General features: G+C 33.0%; 7 protein-coding genes across 7 annotated transcripts; 3 read left to right on the top strand and 4 right to left on the bottom strand.

The window, feature by feature from the left end:
* Positions 1-300: 300 nt before the first annotated feature.
* On the bottom strand, positions 301-2994 carry STE13 (Ste13p; the record flags this gene model as incomplete). Its single annotated transcript, XM_001644976.1, has 1 exon — positions 301-2994. The coding sequence occupies one exon, from the start codon at positions 2992-2994 to the stop codon at positions 301-303; it is 2694 nt and encodes an 897-aa protein (XP_001645026.1).
* A 547-nt stretch (positions 2995-3541) lies between these two features.
* On the bottom strand, positions 3542-4435 carry RPL5 (60S ribosomal protein uL18; the record flags this gene model as incomplete). Its single annotated transcript, XM_001644975.1, has 1 exon — positions 3542-4435. One exon carries the CDS (start codon positions 4433-4435, stop codon positions 3542-3544), a length of 894 nt encoding a protein of 297 aa, XP_001645025.1.
* A 2008-nt stretch (positions 4436-6443) lies between these two features.
* On the top strand, positions 6444-6941 carry RCN2 (Rcn2p; the record flags this gene model as incomplete). Its single annotated transcript, XM_001644974.1, has 1 exon — positions 6444-6941. One exon carries the CDS (start codon positions 6444-6446, stop codon positions 6939-6941), a length of 498 nt encoding a protein of 165 aa, XP_001645024.1.
* A 252-nt stretch (positions 6942-7193) lies between these two features.
* On the bottom strand, positions 7194-8267 carry MCT1 ([acyl-carrier-protein] S-malonyltransferase; the record flags this gene model as incomplete). The annotated part of the gene is made up of 1 exon (XM_001644973.1): positions 7194-8267. One exon carries the CDS (start codon positions 8265-8267, stop codon positions 7194-7196), a length of 1074 nt encoding a protein of 357 aa, XP_001645023.1.
* A 1718-nt stretch (positions 8268-9985) lies between these two features.
* ODC2 (mitochondrial 2-oxodicarboxylate carrier) lies at positions 9986-10891 on the top strand (the record flags this gene model as incomplete). Its single annotated transcript, XM_001644972.1, has 1 exon — positions 9986-10891. The coding sequence occupies one exon, from the start codon at positions 9986-9988 to the stop codon at positions 10889-10891; it is 906 nt and encodes a 301-aa protein (XP_001645022.1).
* Positions 10892-11222: 331 nt separating this feature from the next.
* On the bottom strand, positions 11223-11573 carry Kpol_1072p33 (uncharacterized protein; the record flags this gene model as incomplete). Its single annotated transcript, XM_001644971.1, has 1 exon — positions 11223-11573. One exon carries the CDS (start codon positions 11571-11573, stop codon positions 11223-11225), a length of 351 nt encoding a protein of 116 aa, XP_001645021.1.
* Positions 11574-13815: 2242 nt separating this feature from the next.
* Positions 13816-17619, top strand: GIP3 (protein phosphatase regulator GIP3; the record flags this gene model as incomplete). The annotated part of the gene is made up of 1 exon (XM_001644970.1): positions 13816-17619. The coding sequence occupies one exon, from the start codon at positions 13816-13818 to the stop codon at positions 17617-17619; it is 3804 nt and encodes a 1267-aa protein (XP_001645020.1).
* Between the last annotated feature and the right edge of the window lie 209 nt (positions 17620-17828).

The raw sequence follows: 17828 nt of genomic DNA, 5'->3' as shown, positions 1-17828 counted from the left end.
TCTCCTAATACACATTTAATTAAATAGCATTTTCTTTAAAACATTATAAACTTGGAACAATTTGTGTCTTCCACGAATATGTAATTATTTGGTTGGTTAAAATAAAATATTCTTTATTCAACATTCTGTAAAGGCGTTTAGAGTACAAAAATGACTTACGAATAATAAATACATTCCTTTAAGAGATTTTACTTATAATATTACAATTTTAGTTCTATATTTTTATATAAGTCTAATTTATTTTATTTAATTTTATTTTATTTTTTAATTTATGCAGTTGACTGTTAAATAAAGTTACTTCTATTGTTGATCAAACTGATCAGAGAATGCATTATCCAGCCAGTCGTAAAGTCTCTTGTACACCATTTTTAAAGCATTATGGTGCATTATCGAATGATTTGAATCTGGATATATTTGCATATCATAATTGTCAATTTCATCCAGATCAAGTTTGTCTACAAAATTATATGTGTTTTGAATATGGACATTATCATCAGCAGTACCATGCACTAGTAAGAATCGGTTAATGTTTCCAAATGGCTTTACATCCTTTACTAATGAAATTTCATTGTAACCTTCAAGATTTTCGGTTGGATATCCCATATACCTCTCCGTGTAAATTGAATCATAATAAACCCAATCAGTCACAGGAGCAACAGCCATCGCATATTTAAAAGTATTTCCTTGATCGTATTCGATTGTTTTTAATGTTGTAAAACCTCCATATGACCAACCCCAAATTGCTACTTTATCCATATTGATTTCTTGCTGGTGTGTTTCAATAAATTTTTTGGTAACAGCAGTAACATCTCGAGGCTCCCAGTAACCTATTTTGCGACGAGCCCATGATCTGAAGCTCCAACCTTTTCCACCAGTTCCTCTTGGTTCTATTTGTAAAACTATGGCATCTAAACCCGATGAAACAGACTGTTCAAATAGAATTGTATTCCTTGTGGTGAAAGTTTGTGATCCTGGACCACCATAAACGTTAACCAAAAGTGGATACTTTCTTCTAGAAGACATTTTTGCAGGTCTGATTTCCACATAATTAATTTCAATACCATCATCTAAAACCATTGAGTTATAACTTGTGATAGGAAGATCTACTTTTTCCAAGGTTTTGTTCAAACTGGAATTGTCAGTTAAACCCAATACATTATCTTCATGAACCTCGCCAGTATGTGACAAAACGTCTGCCAATTCTCCAACCCTTGTATACGGGATATCTGGTCCTAGGTATCTGGATATAGCATACCTACAACTCGAACTTAGATCAAACGAGTAGTAATCAAGATTCTTGTTTGGATCTTGTAGAGTTATCATTTCACCAGATTCGCCTGCACTCAACTCAATGGCATACAATTGTTGAGTCATCGGATGTGCCTTATTGGAAGTAAAAAATATTTTATTCGTTTCAAACTCGAAAGCTAAATTATCGCCAGTTATTTCCCAGTTACCACTGGTCAACTGTTTTCCTTCTACTTCGTTTGCGCTGGAAAAATAAAATAAATGGTTATAACCATCGGCGCTTGCTTGAACATCGACGTAACCATAATCTTTTCTTCCAACACTCTCATTTGGAGGTATGACTAGTATATCTTTAGTTTTCTCTATCCAACCATTAAAAGTATCAGCATTGACTGATCTAGGAACCTTTAACCGAGGCTCTCCAACAGTATATACATTTACTTTTAAGCGCTTTGATGTACGATCTGTAGTTTTGAATAAGAATGATTTGGGACCAATCCAGCTTGCATCATAAACGATTGTTCCATCTGCCAATTTATCTTCTGAATTGTCGCTTTTTACAGCGTATATTACACTGCTTTCTATATCGAACATGAATAAATCAACTTTGGCATTATTTTTACCAGGTTTCGGATATTTAATACTATTCATAGTTGAATATTGACCATTTGGTGTATATAATGGGAAATCGTAACTAGGTGTCAAGGTATCATTAAATCTTGCATAAACAAATTTTGAATCATCTTCTGCCCACCAAATAGCTTTTTCTGATCCTAACACTTCCTCTTCATAAACCCAGTCTGGCTTTGCATTCATGATGTCTACTGAACCATCAAAGGTGACTCTGTTTAATTTCGAACTTCTGGTACCTTGGATGTATAGATCGTTATTAAGCACAACATAGATGTAGTTATAACTAGGAGAATAATGTACATATGAAAATTTCAGTAAATTGTTTTCTGTATTTGAAACTTGGTCACTGTCGCCTAATGAAAGAGGTTTAACTGCTCCTGTTTCTATGTCTTTTAGGAAATAATTACCAATTGAAGAATGTCTGAATTGTTTCTCGATATTAGTACCAATAATGGCACTCTTTAAGGAGTAATCAATTTCTATACTCTCTACTAAATATTCTTTGTCATTATATGTAAAAGTAGTTGGTGTAATTGGTCTATAGAAATCATCATATAAATGTTTTGCTACAATTGTACGTTGATCATTTAATATTTCGACGGTGAAATACAAACCAGGATCTTCACTATGCGTCTTAAGTAGATGTGGAGGACGGATGAACCTGAATGAAGTTTCACCCTGTATAAAATCGCCATTCATTACATCATTGATGCTAAAAGTCCTTTTATTATTCAACTGCGTACTTCCATTATCTGGTTTAATTACGGTAGTATCTGCAGAAATATTTGAAATATAGAGAACAATGAATAAAAGCGTAGAAACCGAAAAGAAACCCATAAGCAAAGTATTTCTCCATTTTTTATTCTTAAATTTTTTATGTAGAACTGTTCTATCCCATGAAAAGCCATTCCAACTTTGGTCTCTTGGTGGATCCGACTCATTGGTCAAAGATTCTAAATCCATATTTAATCGCGGTTGGTTCATTGCATCTGATGTCTCATTACTGTTAGTATTCATATTCTGTAAATGTATATCTGAAATAGACATTGAAGAATCTTGTCGCTGTAAAAATAAATGTGAATTCTTTCTCTTGTGTGTCTTGGAAGATGTCATCACTCGACTTTATTATATCCAACTTTCCTATATTTATATTAATATGTATGAATATTGAAGTGTCCTGCAATTGTATCCCAAATAAATATCCTCCTATTTAGTAGAATAGTTTTCAACCTCTGATATCAAGATTACCTTTTTCAGAGTATTAATTGCATCAAATTTCGAAATTCTATTTTGATTAAATCAACTTTAATGCTGCTTGCTTGCTGGCTTTCTTTAATTCTTTTCAATCCTTTACTTGATTTGATTAAAGTATTTCGGATTCAAAAATTGACGTATATAAGGGAAAAATCCTATTATGAACCCAATTAGGAAATAGAATAAGATGGGTTGTCCTAGTGAGAAGAATGTTACTTAGGGTTTTGAAGTAGAATATCACCTTCCATTGGTCAATTTAACGTTCTAATGGTGGTTAAATCATCAGTTGTCAAAACTACATAACACTTTTTAGTTCAAAAAATTTAGATTAATAATATATATGAAAAATTACATAAAACTTTATATAAAGTTGAAATAATTGTGAAATACGAGATTAACCTTAAATTTATTGTTGACCAGCCAAAGCAGCGATCTTGGCAGCAACACGAGCAACTCTTTCTTCTCTGGTCAATTTAACTTGTCTGAACTTCTTGGATTCAGCAGCGTATTGTTCCTTGGTGAATTTCTTTTCGGTTGGCTTGAAAGCTGGGTCAGCTCTGATAGCGGTGTGAGCTTCAGCGTAGATGTCTTCAACAGCATCGGCATCGATGTCATCAGCCAAGTAACCCTTGAATAATTCAGAGAATCTTTCTTCATCATCATCGGCTAATTCTTCCATGTATTGGGAGACGTGACCACCGAAGATGTAAGATCTCAATAAATCTGGGTCAATTTCTTCGGATTCGAAATCCCAACCTGGGAATCTGTTTTCAGAGTGTGGAACGTACAAACCACCATCGGAAGCACCCTTCAAAGCACCGAAAACTCTAGCACCAGTGGTAGTTCTTTGCAAACCGACATCCAAGAAAACCTTGAATGGTCTTGGACCATCTTCGACAGCTTCGGTCAATTCGTATTCACCTTCAACTTCTTCGACACCCTTGTAAGTTTCGTCCAAACCTAATTTTTGTAAGGCTCTTCTGGCGATCAACAAACCGGTAGCGTAAGCAGCAGACCAGTTAGTTAAACCGTGAGTGATACCGTATCTTGGCAATTCGTGAGAGTAGGCAGCGGCCAAGACGACATCACCAGTGATAGTGGAAGAGACAATTTGACAGATGATATCTTTGTTAGTGAATCTAACGACCAATCTGTACTTTGGAGTATTGTACTTAGCCTTGTGTTGACAGACTAATCTCTTTCTTTGGTAGTAATCAGTCTTACCTTCTCTTCTTCTTCTGAAAGGAGTTTGGAAACGAGAGTGGTAAGCAGAGGTCTTGACGTTTAATTGGAAAGCCATTGTTAAAGCGGTATGGTTTCTTTTAAAGTGAATATTAACTAAAAGAACAAGAAGCAATATATAAGGAGGATTCCTAAATATGTAACAATATATATATGTGTGTGTAAGCAAGATGAATGATAATTATATCGATGAAACTATACAGATGAAGCAAAAGTAAAAGAAGTTGGTAATTACATTTACCATTAATTCAGTACTAAGAGACTGTTCAAACTGATGAGAATGAAAATTTTCGTAGTTGATTGAAGGTTTGACAAAGAGAGAGAGAGAGAGAAACTACGAATAATGATGAAAACCAAAGTAGAGAGGTCTGTCAGTATCCATACAATCATGTTGAATTAAAACTCATCTCATCGTTACTTTACAATTTTCCAATGGTACTCCTGCACTAATTGATTGAATTGGAATTCGAAATTTGACAACTTTAATCAAATTGAGTGATGAGCTGAAACTTTTTTTTTTCCAAAAAGTCTTGATCCACTGAATGAGTGAGTGGGGTGTAGGTAAATGTGTAATCTGTTTCAAAAAATAAAATTAACATAAATATATGGTACGTTTGTACGTCTGTTTTAGTTTCGTATCACGGTATATAAACATTCACAGCACGATTCCTATAAAGCAAACAATCAATCAATTTTATATTTTAAATGAAAAAAAAGTAGAAAACGTTTACGGCAGTGGATGAAACTTACCTCCGTGCATTTTTACGGTGTACTGATTTGTGCAGTCATGTAAAACTAACGCTTTCGTTGTGTTTTTTATTGTTTCGGGTTTAATAGATTAATGTACGTATGAATGGATAGAAAAAAAGAGAGGATATACACCTATTATGCAGACTGAGCCTGTGCCTCAACTATTAGACAACTATGTGTGTGTGGTAAGTAAGCAAAGTCGAAAAATAAAAATAGGGGAGGGACATTAATAGCAAGAAATAATGTTAATGTTGTTCCTCTTGGGATTCGAACGGATGGGGAAGACAAATATTGTTAGTCTGCCTGATTGACTCGTCCCGTTTACCTGATTTCGAAGTAGTCTCTCGACTTTCTTCGGATTTCAATTTACACCTGCGGTTGTCCGCCCTTCAGTCTGAATGGTGGCTATACCGTCTCCTTGATATCGTTAACAGATATATACTGGTAAGGTCCATACTTGATAGAGATCTCAACATCTAAAATTCAATGCAAATAACTTTATTTAACTGTACTGTTGCAACAAGAAAACATTTATATTGCAGTTAAGCCTTTTCTTGTAATATAATAATAAGCAAGTAATGATCATATTTCAAATTTGAAAAAGCCTGGTTGCCTATTCTTGTCCTAATCAATGCGAAATATCAGCAACAATCTTTTGACTTATCTCTTGGCTAACTCAAATAATTGATTGATTAAGTTTCAAAAACAAATAAAAAAATAGGTTTATCAAAGTTAACATCTATAATATGGCTGAGTAAAACTAATTAATTATGTAATAATTGAATATGTTATTAAAGTATATCTAATAATTTGTTGCTCTAAGCATCTTATTTTAGACTATTTTACTTTCGACGTCATTTAAATATTATTCTTTGATTGAATAATACTACGTAGTTGGCTGTAACCCATTATTCTTGTCCTTTCATACTTCTTAATATTATTATCCCTCATCGTTGTAATCATAATCACAATCTTCACACTCCTTCAAGACACATATTAAGTGACGTTATTAAAGGTTATTGTCGTGTTTTTTATAATCGAGGCTGTGATAATTCATGAGATGCAAATGAGGCGATTAGTGGATTTTAAAGTTTCCATCTCTTGTTCAGTGGCTTATGTCATTAATTGATTTTTTTACTTGCTGATTACTATTTGCTGCTCTTTGAAAAGTTGTATATATAAAAGAAAGGCTAGAACTGATATTCATCATTATAGAGATGGTTTGAACCAATATATGTTTTAATTGAATACATATCAAGCATATAGATAAACAATTTAAAATCACAAAAAAAATATAAGTCAGCATCGTCATAGTAATGCAATCAAAGATTATTATTTCAAACATTCACAATATTGATTTCGAACAATTTTCAAATTCAATTTATGATTATTTATTTAAACAAAACCTACCAGATGCATCATCTTCTTTAGAGCATTTTACAAATTTACCTTTCTTTAATAGAATCATAATTATTTTTGATGATAATCATTATACTCAATCGATACATTCTTTAATAATTGCTTATTTAAGAAGTTCGCCTATTTTACAAAATCTAAACGTCTCAATTTCAAATAATCTTCACAATCAAGATAGGGTACCTATATTATCAAAAATTGATACTTCTCCAAAATTAGTTTTCCATAATGATATAGAATCTCCTACTTTATTACAATTTCAAGGTCCAGATGGATTTTCATTTCATAATTATATGGAACCAAAAGTTATTAAGACTCATTTCACCAAAGACAATAATGAAATATTATTGGAAAAAAATACTACATTATGTCCAAAGATAACACTATCAAACTTTTGAAACCTTCCTTACTGATAAACAATTTTAAAACGATTATTATTAACTTAGTGTCATAATAATTCCATGCATACTTTTTATAAACATTCTCTGCCCTCACGCAATATCCACACCATCCCTTTATAAATATAGTTTAGTTTTAATTCGTCAACTCAATTTATAATGATAATATTTAATAAAATAAAATAAAATAAAATAAACTTTTTTAATGCAGGTATTTTAAATTTAGATCTATTATTATGGTTAATGACAGTATTATTTAGATTCACTATTTACATTATGCAATTCATTAAATTCATCAATAGTACCCACCGAATTGTATTGATGAGCTTTCACCGTACAATTACGCCTTATTAAATTATAGATAACATTACCTGGGCCCATACAAATTGCTTCATCCAATAAGTCAACATTATCATCAATATTTCCAGACGTATCATCAGATATCTGAGGTAAGGAATTTATTGTATCATAACATTTAGTAAACTGAACAGTATTGGAACTTGCTTTTACAAATTTTTCAATTGCATGATGTACAAAATATGAAATTCTACCATCATAATTTGAAATTATTGGTGAATTAAGTTCTGTTAGTGTGTGAGTTTGATTTTTTTTTAAAATATTCCAGATAAAATCATATAATGGTTCTTGAATTGGTCTTAAGACAGTATTATTATGAAATGCTATATTATCTGGATTTGTCAATTCTGTAATTCTTAATCTTGGGAATTTGTAATTAATCTCAGTCCTTAAAGATTCTAAATCAGCTATTAAACCAGTCACGACACATTGTTTTACCGAATTGGAATTTGCAATTGAAACTGATTTAAAATGTGATGAGAATGAAGGTGATTTTGATAATAGTTTAAATATTTCATTTGGTAAATTTTCAACAAAAGGAGAAGATAAAGCCCACATTTCAAATTTTGTGGTACCATTCAACCTATGTGCGGTTAAATATTTTCCAGTAAAGTTTACCATCAATTCATTTCTATAATTTGCGATATCGAATAGATCCTTTAACGAGAATAGAGAGTTCAAACTTAAGCAAGTCAATTCACCCAATGAATGGCCTAATAGTAATTGATTATCTTGAAGTAAAGGTTTACTTTCACTTAAACTCGTTGAATATAGTTGATAGTAAAAATTTGAACAAACCGCAATTGAACCTGGGCTTGAAGGATTGTTTATAATGTAATTTAATAAATCATTAGAATTTAGGTTCTTGTGTAATATTTTATCGAATGAACTCGATTTATTCCTTATGACTGCTTTGAGTACAGGAATTGAAATAGGAGTACCTTGGCCTGGGAAAGTAATAAGTTTCATGTTACAATTGCAAATTTCAATGTCAATTTCAAATACATATATATGTATATGAGAAAATGATATCAAAAATAATACTGTAGCAAGATGCTTGTTCTATGAATTGGTTTAGTAATATCTGACAGTTTTAAAATGTACTAGTTTGATGCTGTTTGACAAAATGTGTATATATAAATTCGATATGTAAATAATAGGATACTTGATCAAGATGAGGTTGATATTTATCCATGCGGAAATTAAACACCGTCTGACTTTTACCAAATTTTTCAATACAAAATACAATATTAATATATACATACATACATTTCAAATAAGAAAAGGAAAGAGACTAGTTATTATGATCGTTAGGTACTAGTGGTTCCTAACTATCAGATAGTATTGTTTGATTATTGCAAGTAATCAGTATGGGCTTGAAGTTGGTTAAATGGACTATGGATGCTCGAGTATTAAGCAATACCTTGATTTAATCCATTAATCCCCACCCCCTCTCTTCTCTCTTCGTCCAAGTGCATCAGAAAGTAAGACTATTTATTTATCTATTCGAAATATTAAAGTAACGACAAGAACAATTAATCAGTAAAACACCGCTTGAGAATCCAGGTAAACTTAAACAGGCCAATGTTGCGCAACATCCTGAATTATGATGGAGCTAGTGTAAGAAACAATCAATCAAATATACATAGGAAAAGCTCTAGTTAATTTTATGTTTTTTCGATTTAGAACAACAATTTTTGACTTCCCCAGGCAACAGAAATCGAATTGGTTGATTATTATTCGCTACTGTTATATAGAATAAATGATCTAAAATTTCTTTCTTGACACTTCTTCAGATCAACGACGACAATTGACAAACTCGAAAGGCATTTTTGCATTATCATTCCGAACTATCCCGATATAAGCTTAGATGTTGTGTGCTTCAGTAACTTTTGATTGTTAAGTAGGATCTTGAACTTGTAATCAATCTTTCTAGTATCTCGTTATCAGATGTAGTTGGTGCAGCTATCGAAAACCCGATGGTTTTTTGGTTAAATCGGTAGTAGCTAACAGTGGTTGTCGTTTTCCTTCCACTTGCACTTGCTCTTGCACTGGCTATGAGTAATGAGTAATGAAATGGTAGAGGTTGTGTCAGTAAGTTTGTTTGTATTGTGAAGGGATATCTCTGTTCTTATAATAGTGCGATGACGATGTAGTTATCCCTCTTTGCTTTGCTGTATACACTTTTTCCAATACGCTTTACTCTTACTCTTACTCTTACTCTTCTGCACCTTACAGTTGGGTCTGTTCTTGATAGGCAAAATAAGTCACTGGTTTGATTCATTTGATCGATACCATACTGTCTTCCTTCTCTTGCCTTTTTCTGCCTTTGCTTCTCTTAATTCCTATTCTTCCTCAATAGTAACATCCGAGTTGACTTATTCTTCTTATTTAAAAGATTAGTTTATCAAATATCCTGAATTTATTTATACTTTTTGCAATTTTTCACTTTTTAATTATTGTCAGCTTTATTGCTATTATTATATATTATAGCAAGTTGTTGATTAAGAACGACAGCTATAGAATTGTGTGTCTGATCTGTTTGTCACTTAACTTTTCAATAAGCTTGATTTCCAGTTAATCAATTTATTAAATAGAAAAAGGGGGGTTCCACTCAATTGTTAATAGATTCCTCGCCAGATCTCTGTAATATTAACTAGTTGAACAAAAGTGTGTTATTATCTACAATGTCAAATAAAGAAGTTGATCTACCATTTGTATATAAATTTATTGCTGGTGCAGTAGCCGGTATTTCAGAAATTCTAGTGATGTATCCATTAGATGTGGTTAAAACTAGAATGCAATTACAAGTGAATAAGCCTTCAGCTACGGGGACTACAGCTGTGGTTCAATACAATGGTGTAGTAGATTGTATATCAAAAATTGTTAAAAATGAAGGTTTTAGCAGATTATATAAAGGTATTTCATCGCCAATATTGATGGAGGCTCCAAAAAGAGCTACAAAATTTGCATGTAATGATTTCTTTTCTAGTTATTATATGAAACAATTTCAAGAAAAGAAATTGACTCAGAACTTGTCTATATTAAGTGGTGCCTCTGCAGGTTTGGTTGAATCATTCGTTGTTGTGCCATTTGAATTGGTCAAAATCAGATTACAAGATGTGAACTCTTCTTATAAGGGACCAATTGATGTTGTTGCTAAGATCATTAGAAATGAAGGTCTTTTTGCAATGTACAATGGATTGGAGGCAACGATGTGGAGACACGGTGTTTGGAATGCTGGTTATTTTGGTGTTATCTTCCAAGTTAGAAATCTATTACCAAAACCTAAGAGTAAAAACCAATCAATTAGAAATGATTTAATTGCTGGTACAATTGGTGGTACTGTTGGTTCATTGTTAAACACTCCATTTGATGTTGTTAAATCTAGAATTCAAAACACAAAAGTTACTGATACAGTAAAGAAATATAACTGGTCATTGCCTTCTATTTTAACAATTTACAAAGAAGAAGGGTTTAGAGCGTTATATAAGGGGTTTGTGCCAAAGGTATTGAGATTGGGACCTGGCGGTGGTATATTGTTAGTGGTATTCACTGGTGTGATGGATTTCTTCAAGAAAATGCATCAATAATGAATGAAAATATATATATATATTCTTTAGTTACCGTACATATAAAATATATTATTTGAAAAGTTTTGAATAGTTTTGAAGTTTCTAATATTGTATGGTTGGTGGTGGTATCAATAATCAATGATAAATCTTGTTTGTTTTATCACATATATATTTACCGTTTAGTACTATTATGTGTATGTGTATGTGTATTTGTATGTATATATATTTATTTATATATTTAATTAACTTCAATGGAGCGGGAAGTTGAGTTAAGAATATTTAAACTATGCTAGATGTGTGTATCAGGATGGAGAAAGGCACCTGTGGTGTGTGCCCCGTTGTGCCGGTTCTAATTGGTTAGAGTGTTTTTCTTTAAAGTTCTTTTAGATTTGTAGTCATTGATTGCTGCTTTGATTGCGTCTTCAGCGAGCATGGAACAATGTAGTTTCACAGGGGGTAGACATAGTTCTTTTGCGATCTCAGTGTTTTTAATCTTTAGAGCCTCGTCCAGCGAGATACCATTTACCATTTCAGTCATCAAGGAAGAAGATGCGATAGCTGAGCCACAGCCAAAAGTTTTGAATTTGACCTCTTCTATGATTCCAGTCTTGTCGTTGACCTTAATTTGCAACTTCATGACATCGCCACAGGCAGGGGCGCCGACCAGGCCAGTGCCTACGTTTGACAATTTCTGGTCCATGGAGCCTACGTTTCTTGGGTTTGTGTAGTGGTCTATGACCTTTGGATGGTATAATCTCTTTTAGACTGCCAATAAGGATAGTTTTGTTTTTTGCTAAAGGAACATCATTGTTGTACCTGGTGGGTTCTGCGTGGGGTGGGAGAGATAGCCAATAGATTAAGTTGTGATATGGTGAACATAAAGAAGAAGTGGATGATCTATATGTATGTATATATAAGTATATATATATATATATATATATATATATTTAAGTACGTCAGTATGTATGTAGGTATTAATGTGATTTGTATAGAGAGAGAGTGGTTTAAAAAAAAAATAAGGTGTAAAACTTGACAAAGTGACGAAAGGTCATCGAGAATCCAGTGATATAATTCTGAATTGACTAAGCAAGAGCAGCAAGAGCAGCAGCTAGAGCAGTGTTTTTGAGATTGATCGCAAGAAAGAGAGAAAATAAAAAGCATAGCTGTGCGGTGGCTCCAGGGAGAAGAGAGTCTAGAACCGGCAGGTTGGAATGGGACGACGGACGGGATTGAGAGACCTCATAGAGAGAGAGAGAGAGTTGCCAGAAATTGAAGCAAAAAAACGCGGTGGGAAAGGGGTGCAAGATTGGAGAAACGGTGGTGTCGGTTCCCCGATAGCGGGAATAAGGGCGAGAACAGCAGTGGTGTGGCAGGGTAATCTGTGAGGTGTGGTGCATGTCCTTTTTGCCTTTGAGACTTGTTAGGATGATGTCACGTTTTGCATAGATGATGACGACAGTTTGTCTTTCATGTCTGTTGCTGTTGCTGAAGTTTCTTTTCGTCCGCGGATATTAAAACAAAATTAAAAAAAAAGACTCTCTGTCTGGTCTGGTCTGGTCTGGTCTGATACTGATACTGACACTGATGATAATGCAAGAAAAATTGCCAAATTGTGAAAAGGCAAAAATGTAAAGATGTTAAATTTGCAGCGAAAAATGTAATCTCAGCAACAGGTTGTCCGGGTGAGCAGAACCTGGAAAGGCAAGACAGACACACAGACACAGAGAGAGAAGGGAGAAGGGGAAAGGGAGAATACGTCCATGGTGATCATCTGACCAGCACAACAAAAACCCGCAGAAGAAACGAGTGCCGACACACACAGCAAGGGAAAAATTAAAATAGAAACAGAAACAGAAAAAGAAACAACCCTCGTGTCTGTCTCCCTCAATCTCTGTCCAGCCACACGCACAAACACAAACACAAACACAAAATTGAACTGGCCTACGGCCAATTGTCAATAAAAACATAAAAACATAAAAATACAAAAATACAAAAATACAAAACTGTAAAAAAAAGAGGGGGGCCTCTCTCTCTTGCCCAGTAACACTGACAGTGCCATGTATCAAACTGAGCTGAACTGACTTGTGGTTTTGGAAATGCAGGCAAGCAGGGTAACCGATACTGCGTTTGTACCGCACATTCTCTCGCCTTCGCTCTATCTCGACCGCCCAATACACTACACGGGAACTACTCACAAATCAATATACCATACACTTTCTCTCAACTGGTTTATCTCGTTTCGTATATACATACATCCCAACACATACAAACATATACATACATACGTAATTTGTAGTCTCCCATCTCCCTCTCTTCCATCACCATTATCTTCACCCACTTGACAACAATACATCCTCAACATGTCTTACCTGCTCTCTCTATCTCTCTATCTCTCTCTGCCTGTCGCTAAATAGCTGAGAAACAGAGATGAGCTTTCCATTTCTAATCAACCTCACTCTCACCTGGGCTTGTTTCAACTTATACATCCTGTCTATACCGTATTCTCGTTCTCATGTTTCCCTCTATCTGGTACTTGCCTTGCCAATGTCCATATCCATATCATATCATATCCATATCCATATCCATATCCATATATACACACACCATCATAAATATAATACATTCATCCATTCTTGCCTCTTCTCTTCCAACCCTAGTTGTCATGTTCTGAATATTAATCCAATCAATCACAGATCTCGTCGTTAGACACTTCTTTATCCATCAACGCATTATATCCGTCTCTATCAATCCTTTTATATATACATATATATCTATATATATATATATATAATATATATATATACAGATAGAGAGTAAGTGAGACAAACAGATTGGTACCTGTCTATGCATACAAAATAGGGACTAACTGCATGTCAAGATTGCCGTTCCATCTTATGTATACTTTGCACACTTGAATTTTTACAATCATCATCTTCTTCATCATGCCTACTAATTTCGAAGTGTTTCTACCTCCTGATATTGATGTACATGTAGATTGGTTATACAAAGGTAAAAAAAAATTGAAAAAAAATAATTCTACATCTGCAACTCCTACAAATACTAATATAGTAGTTAAAAATAACGTTGTCCCAAGTTCAAATACCTTCTCAAAGAAAAATAGGTCAACTTCAATCTCAAATGCTGCTCTATCCTCTGGTATTTTGAAATATGATAATCTACAAAATCAGCACCAGCATCAACAACAACAACAGCTGAATAATCAGCCTATTGAAAAACAAAATGAAAAATCAAAACATTCGCATCTCATTAAAAGATCACATTCCATCTCTGCTGCAACTGTACCTTCAATGAAGAAGAAAGAACAATTGGCCCAAAATTCAACTTCAAATTCAAATAATAAAAAATCATTATTTTCTTCTCTTTTCAGTAGAAGATCTCCTTCTTCAAATAACCTGGCACAATCTATACCAAATTCAACTACTCCAGAACCTGTACCCACTCCCCCTTCATCTTCAGCTTCTTCTATTAACGGTGGACATCGTACTCCAAAATCAAGATCAAGAACAAATAGTTTACCTTCCTCAAATACAAATGCTCCTGCAACAAATGCTTCTCATTCTCCACCACAAATACTATTAGAAAATCTAGATACCGTATCTTTGAAAAGAGTTACTTTCGATGTAAGTAGTTTCCAGAATGACCCTCCACAACAATTACCATCAAGAAAACCAAGAAAGGGAAACGTTCTAATTCCAGAAGATTTAATCAGTGATACCCCTTTAATTTCATTGGGTATCTCAAATACAGCAACTCCATCTGCATCATTGACACCTGCATCAACAATTTCTCAAACAGACCAAAGTAAATTATCAAAGGATTCAAGAGAATATAGAATTGCATTGGAAAACTATAAACAGGCTTTAAAAGAATCAGAAAAACATCAACAAGAAGCTCATTATGCTGCTCAGAGAATAGCTAATGAAGTTTCAAATTATAAATCACGTACCGCAACTTTATCAAGTTCGACACCCAATTCAAACTCAAATTCTGCTACAAATTTATCTCATCATATTTCAGATGTACCTACAGAACATTTTAATTTAACAAAATTAAATTCAATCGATATGCCAATTCATCAACATGAAAATTTCTTTAATGATATTGAAGAGCCATTAAATGCAGATGACGAAATTACTTTAGACGTTATTTATACAAGATGTTGTCATTTAAGAGAAATTTTGCCAATACCTTCAACTTTAAGACAAGTTAAAGGAAAAACTGCTCCTTTGCAAACTTTGAAATTTTTAAATCCAAAACCAACATTAATTGATATTTATTCATTTTGTGATTTCATTGCAATTGTCCCAATTAATACAATTGTTTTTGATAATGTAAACCTAACATCTATTATGTTCAAAATTTTGATCACTTCATTGGTAAATTCGAACTCTATTGAAAAATTAAGTTTAAGAAATGTTGTTATCGATGAAAGAGGTTGGTTATTATTATCAAAGTTTTTGCTGAATAATAAATCATTAACAAAATTGGATATTTCTCAAACTAAAGTTAAGTCAGATTTGGCAGAACATTTGCATCGTCATAATATGAATTGGCATTTATTCTCCGATATTCTGATGAAAAGAAAAAACCAAATGAACTTCCAATTAAATTCTTCTTTGCCTAATGATGCTCAGTTACCTTCAGGCTACTTAGATGAATTACTATTAAATGGTATTAAATTTAATAAGATTCCAATTGAAAATTTTCAAAATTTATTGAATTCCTATGCTGCTGTTCCTTCAACAACCGCAATTAAACCATCCAATTTAAAATTAGGTTTAGCAGCTTCCGATATTAATATAGACCAATTAAAACTTATTTTTAACTGGATGTCCGAGTACAATATTCAAGGTGTAGATATCTCTTATAATGATTTATCAGAATTGGTAAAGCCAATGGTGAGTAAGTTATCCTCTTTACCTTTGGACAATTTACAGTATTTTACTATAAACAATACAAACATTTCCAAAGGTCACGATGTAGCTTTGATATTGAAATATCTGTCTAAATTACCAAATCTAAAATTTTTGGATTTAAGTGATTTACCACAAATTTTCCCTGATGTTTTACCATTCATGCACAAATATCTGCCTAGATTCCCATCTTTACAAAGAATTCACATTGATAATAATAATTTGCGGTATAAAGATATTTCAATGATATGTACCATTTTGATCAAATGTCGTACGCTTTCCCATATTTCGTTGATGACTTCAAACTCACCTTCGGCATCTAATTCTAACAGTGATTCAATCAATGGGTCTACAAATTCAGATGGAAACCCTGCTTCACAAGTACCATCTTCTCCTGTTATAGATAGATCATCTTCTTTGACTCCAACATCCCCATCACAATTATTATCTCCAGGTGTTCCAATTTCTCCAAGTCCTGGTGCTGCTACTGGTTCGTTTGCACCAAAATCTAATTTCTTGAGTTATTATGGTTCACTTTACAATCTTGCTAAAGAGTTGCCGAAATTAGTAAGTTTGGACATCAATTACGATGAAATTCCTGATGATATTAGTTCCAGAATTGCTTTGTGTCTAATTCGTAATATGGATCGTAGCACTGATTCAAGTTTCCAATTGGATGATTTAACTTCACAAGACGATTTGGTATTTGATGGTACTATTATTACTGAAACTGCTGAAAATGTTATTGCCAGTTTATGTTCCAAACCTTTGGATGAACAAGGTAACGACTCTACAAAAAAGTATCTTTTCAAAAAATACATTGAAAAATTGCAAAAAGTTTATGACAACGTTCAACAAACAATTGATGATTTGTTTGAGAAAAGAAATAGTTCTGAATTATCGCTGAAAGAAAAGGAAAATTTATTAAGATTATTGATGGTAGAAAAAAATCTATGTCATATATTAGAAATTTTCTCTAATATTCCAAAATTGAGCAGTATTGCTGGTATCACCTTAACACCATTGAAACATTTTGAATCAGCAAGAAATATTCATAATGCAAATGAAGCTGTTACATCTTCTTCGCAATTTGTCCAACCAAGACCACATTTGATGGCTACCGATTCTGGTAGAGTTATTGATGTTTTCACAGGGAAACCTTTATTAGTAAGAAGTTCATCAGGTACTCCTCAATTTAACAAAAAGCAGGAAGAAGAAGAAGGTGAATTGCATAAATGGGGTTTCTTTGTTCAACAGCAAAAGTCCTGGTATCCAGATAACGAAGTGCCATCATCTAGTTTACAGAAAAATAACGATATGAAAAATCCAAATACTTCAAAACCTGTAGATTCTAAGAGTACTAGACCAGGTGTCAAAATTATTACTCAAGGTTTAGGCTCAAAAGATATTGCAAAGGCTCATGAAACTACACCACCTTCATCCAGTACTTCTTCTTCTTCTTCGAACTCATTTATTACTACTAACCCATATAGTATGAATAAACAAAGAGTATTTGCCAAGATTCCATCAGGTGATGATGTAAGAGGTGCTGTTATGAAAGCTAAAGGTATTCATTCGATTGAAGATTTGATCGAAAAAGTTAGTAAAAGTAACACTGATTTAGAAAAAATTTATGGTACTACTTTTTCACCTGTTACACTCGGTGCAATCCCAAATACAGATTCCATCACGACACCAACAGCACAAGATAAAGGAACCTCTGATGCTCAAACAGTCGATTCCAAAGAAGTTCTTCAAAAATATAATGAAGTTTTAAACAATATTTCAAACGTTCGTTTAAGCAAAAAATAATTGATGCAATTGATTTGATTGGAATACATTAAATTAAATTCGATATTATTCAATAAAAACCATAATTTAAGATATATGCATGTATATACACAAACTCCCATAAATAAATAGATAGATAGATAAGTTGTGTATCATATAGTATACTTAAGAATAAAATATAATGAAGCATTTTCTTCAAATTATTATTTATCTGTCATTACACTGTTAAA

Source organism: Vanderwaltozyma polyspora, genomic scaffold (assembly GCF_000150035.1).
Source record: "Vanderwaltozyma polyspora DSM 70294 KpolScaffold1072 genomic scaffold, whole genome shotgun sequence".
Lineage (NCBI taxonomy): Eukaryota > Fungi > Ascomycota > Saccharomycetes > Saccharomycetales > Saccharomycetaceae > Vanderwaltozyma > Vanderwaltozyma polyspora.
The sequence above is the reverse complement of the archived record's forward strand: the minus strand, read 5'-3'. Positions and strand labels throughout refer to the sequence as shown.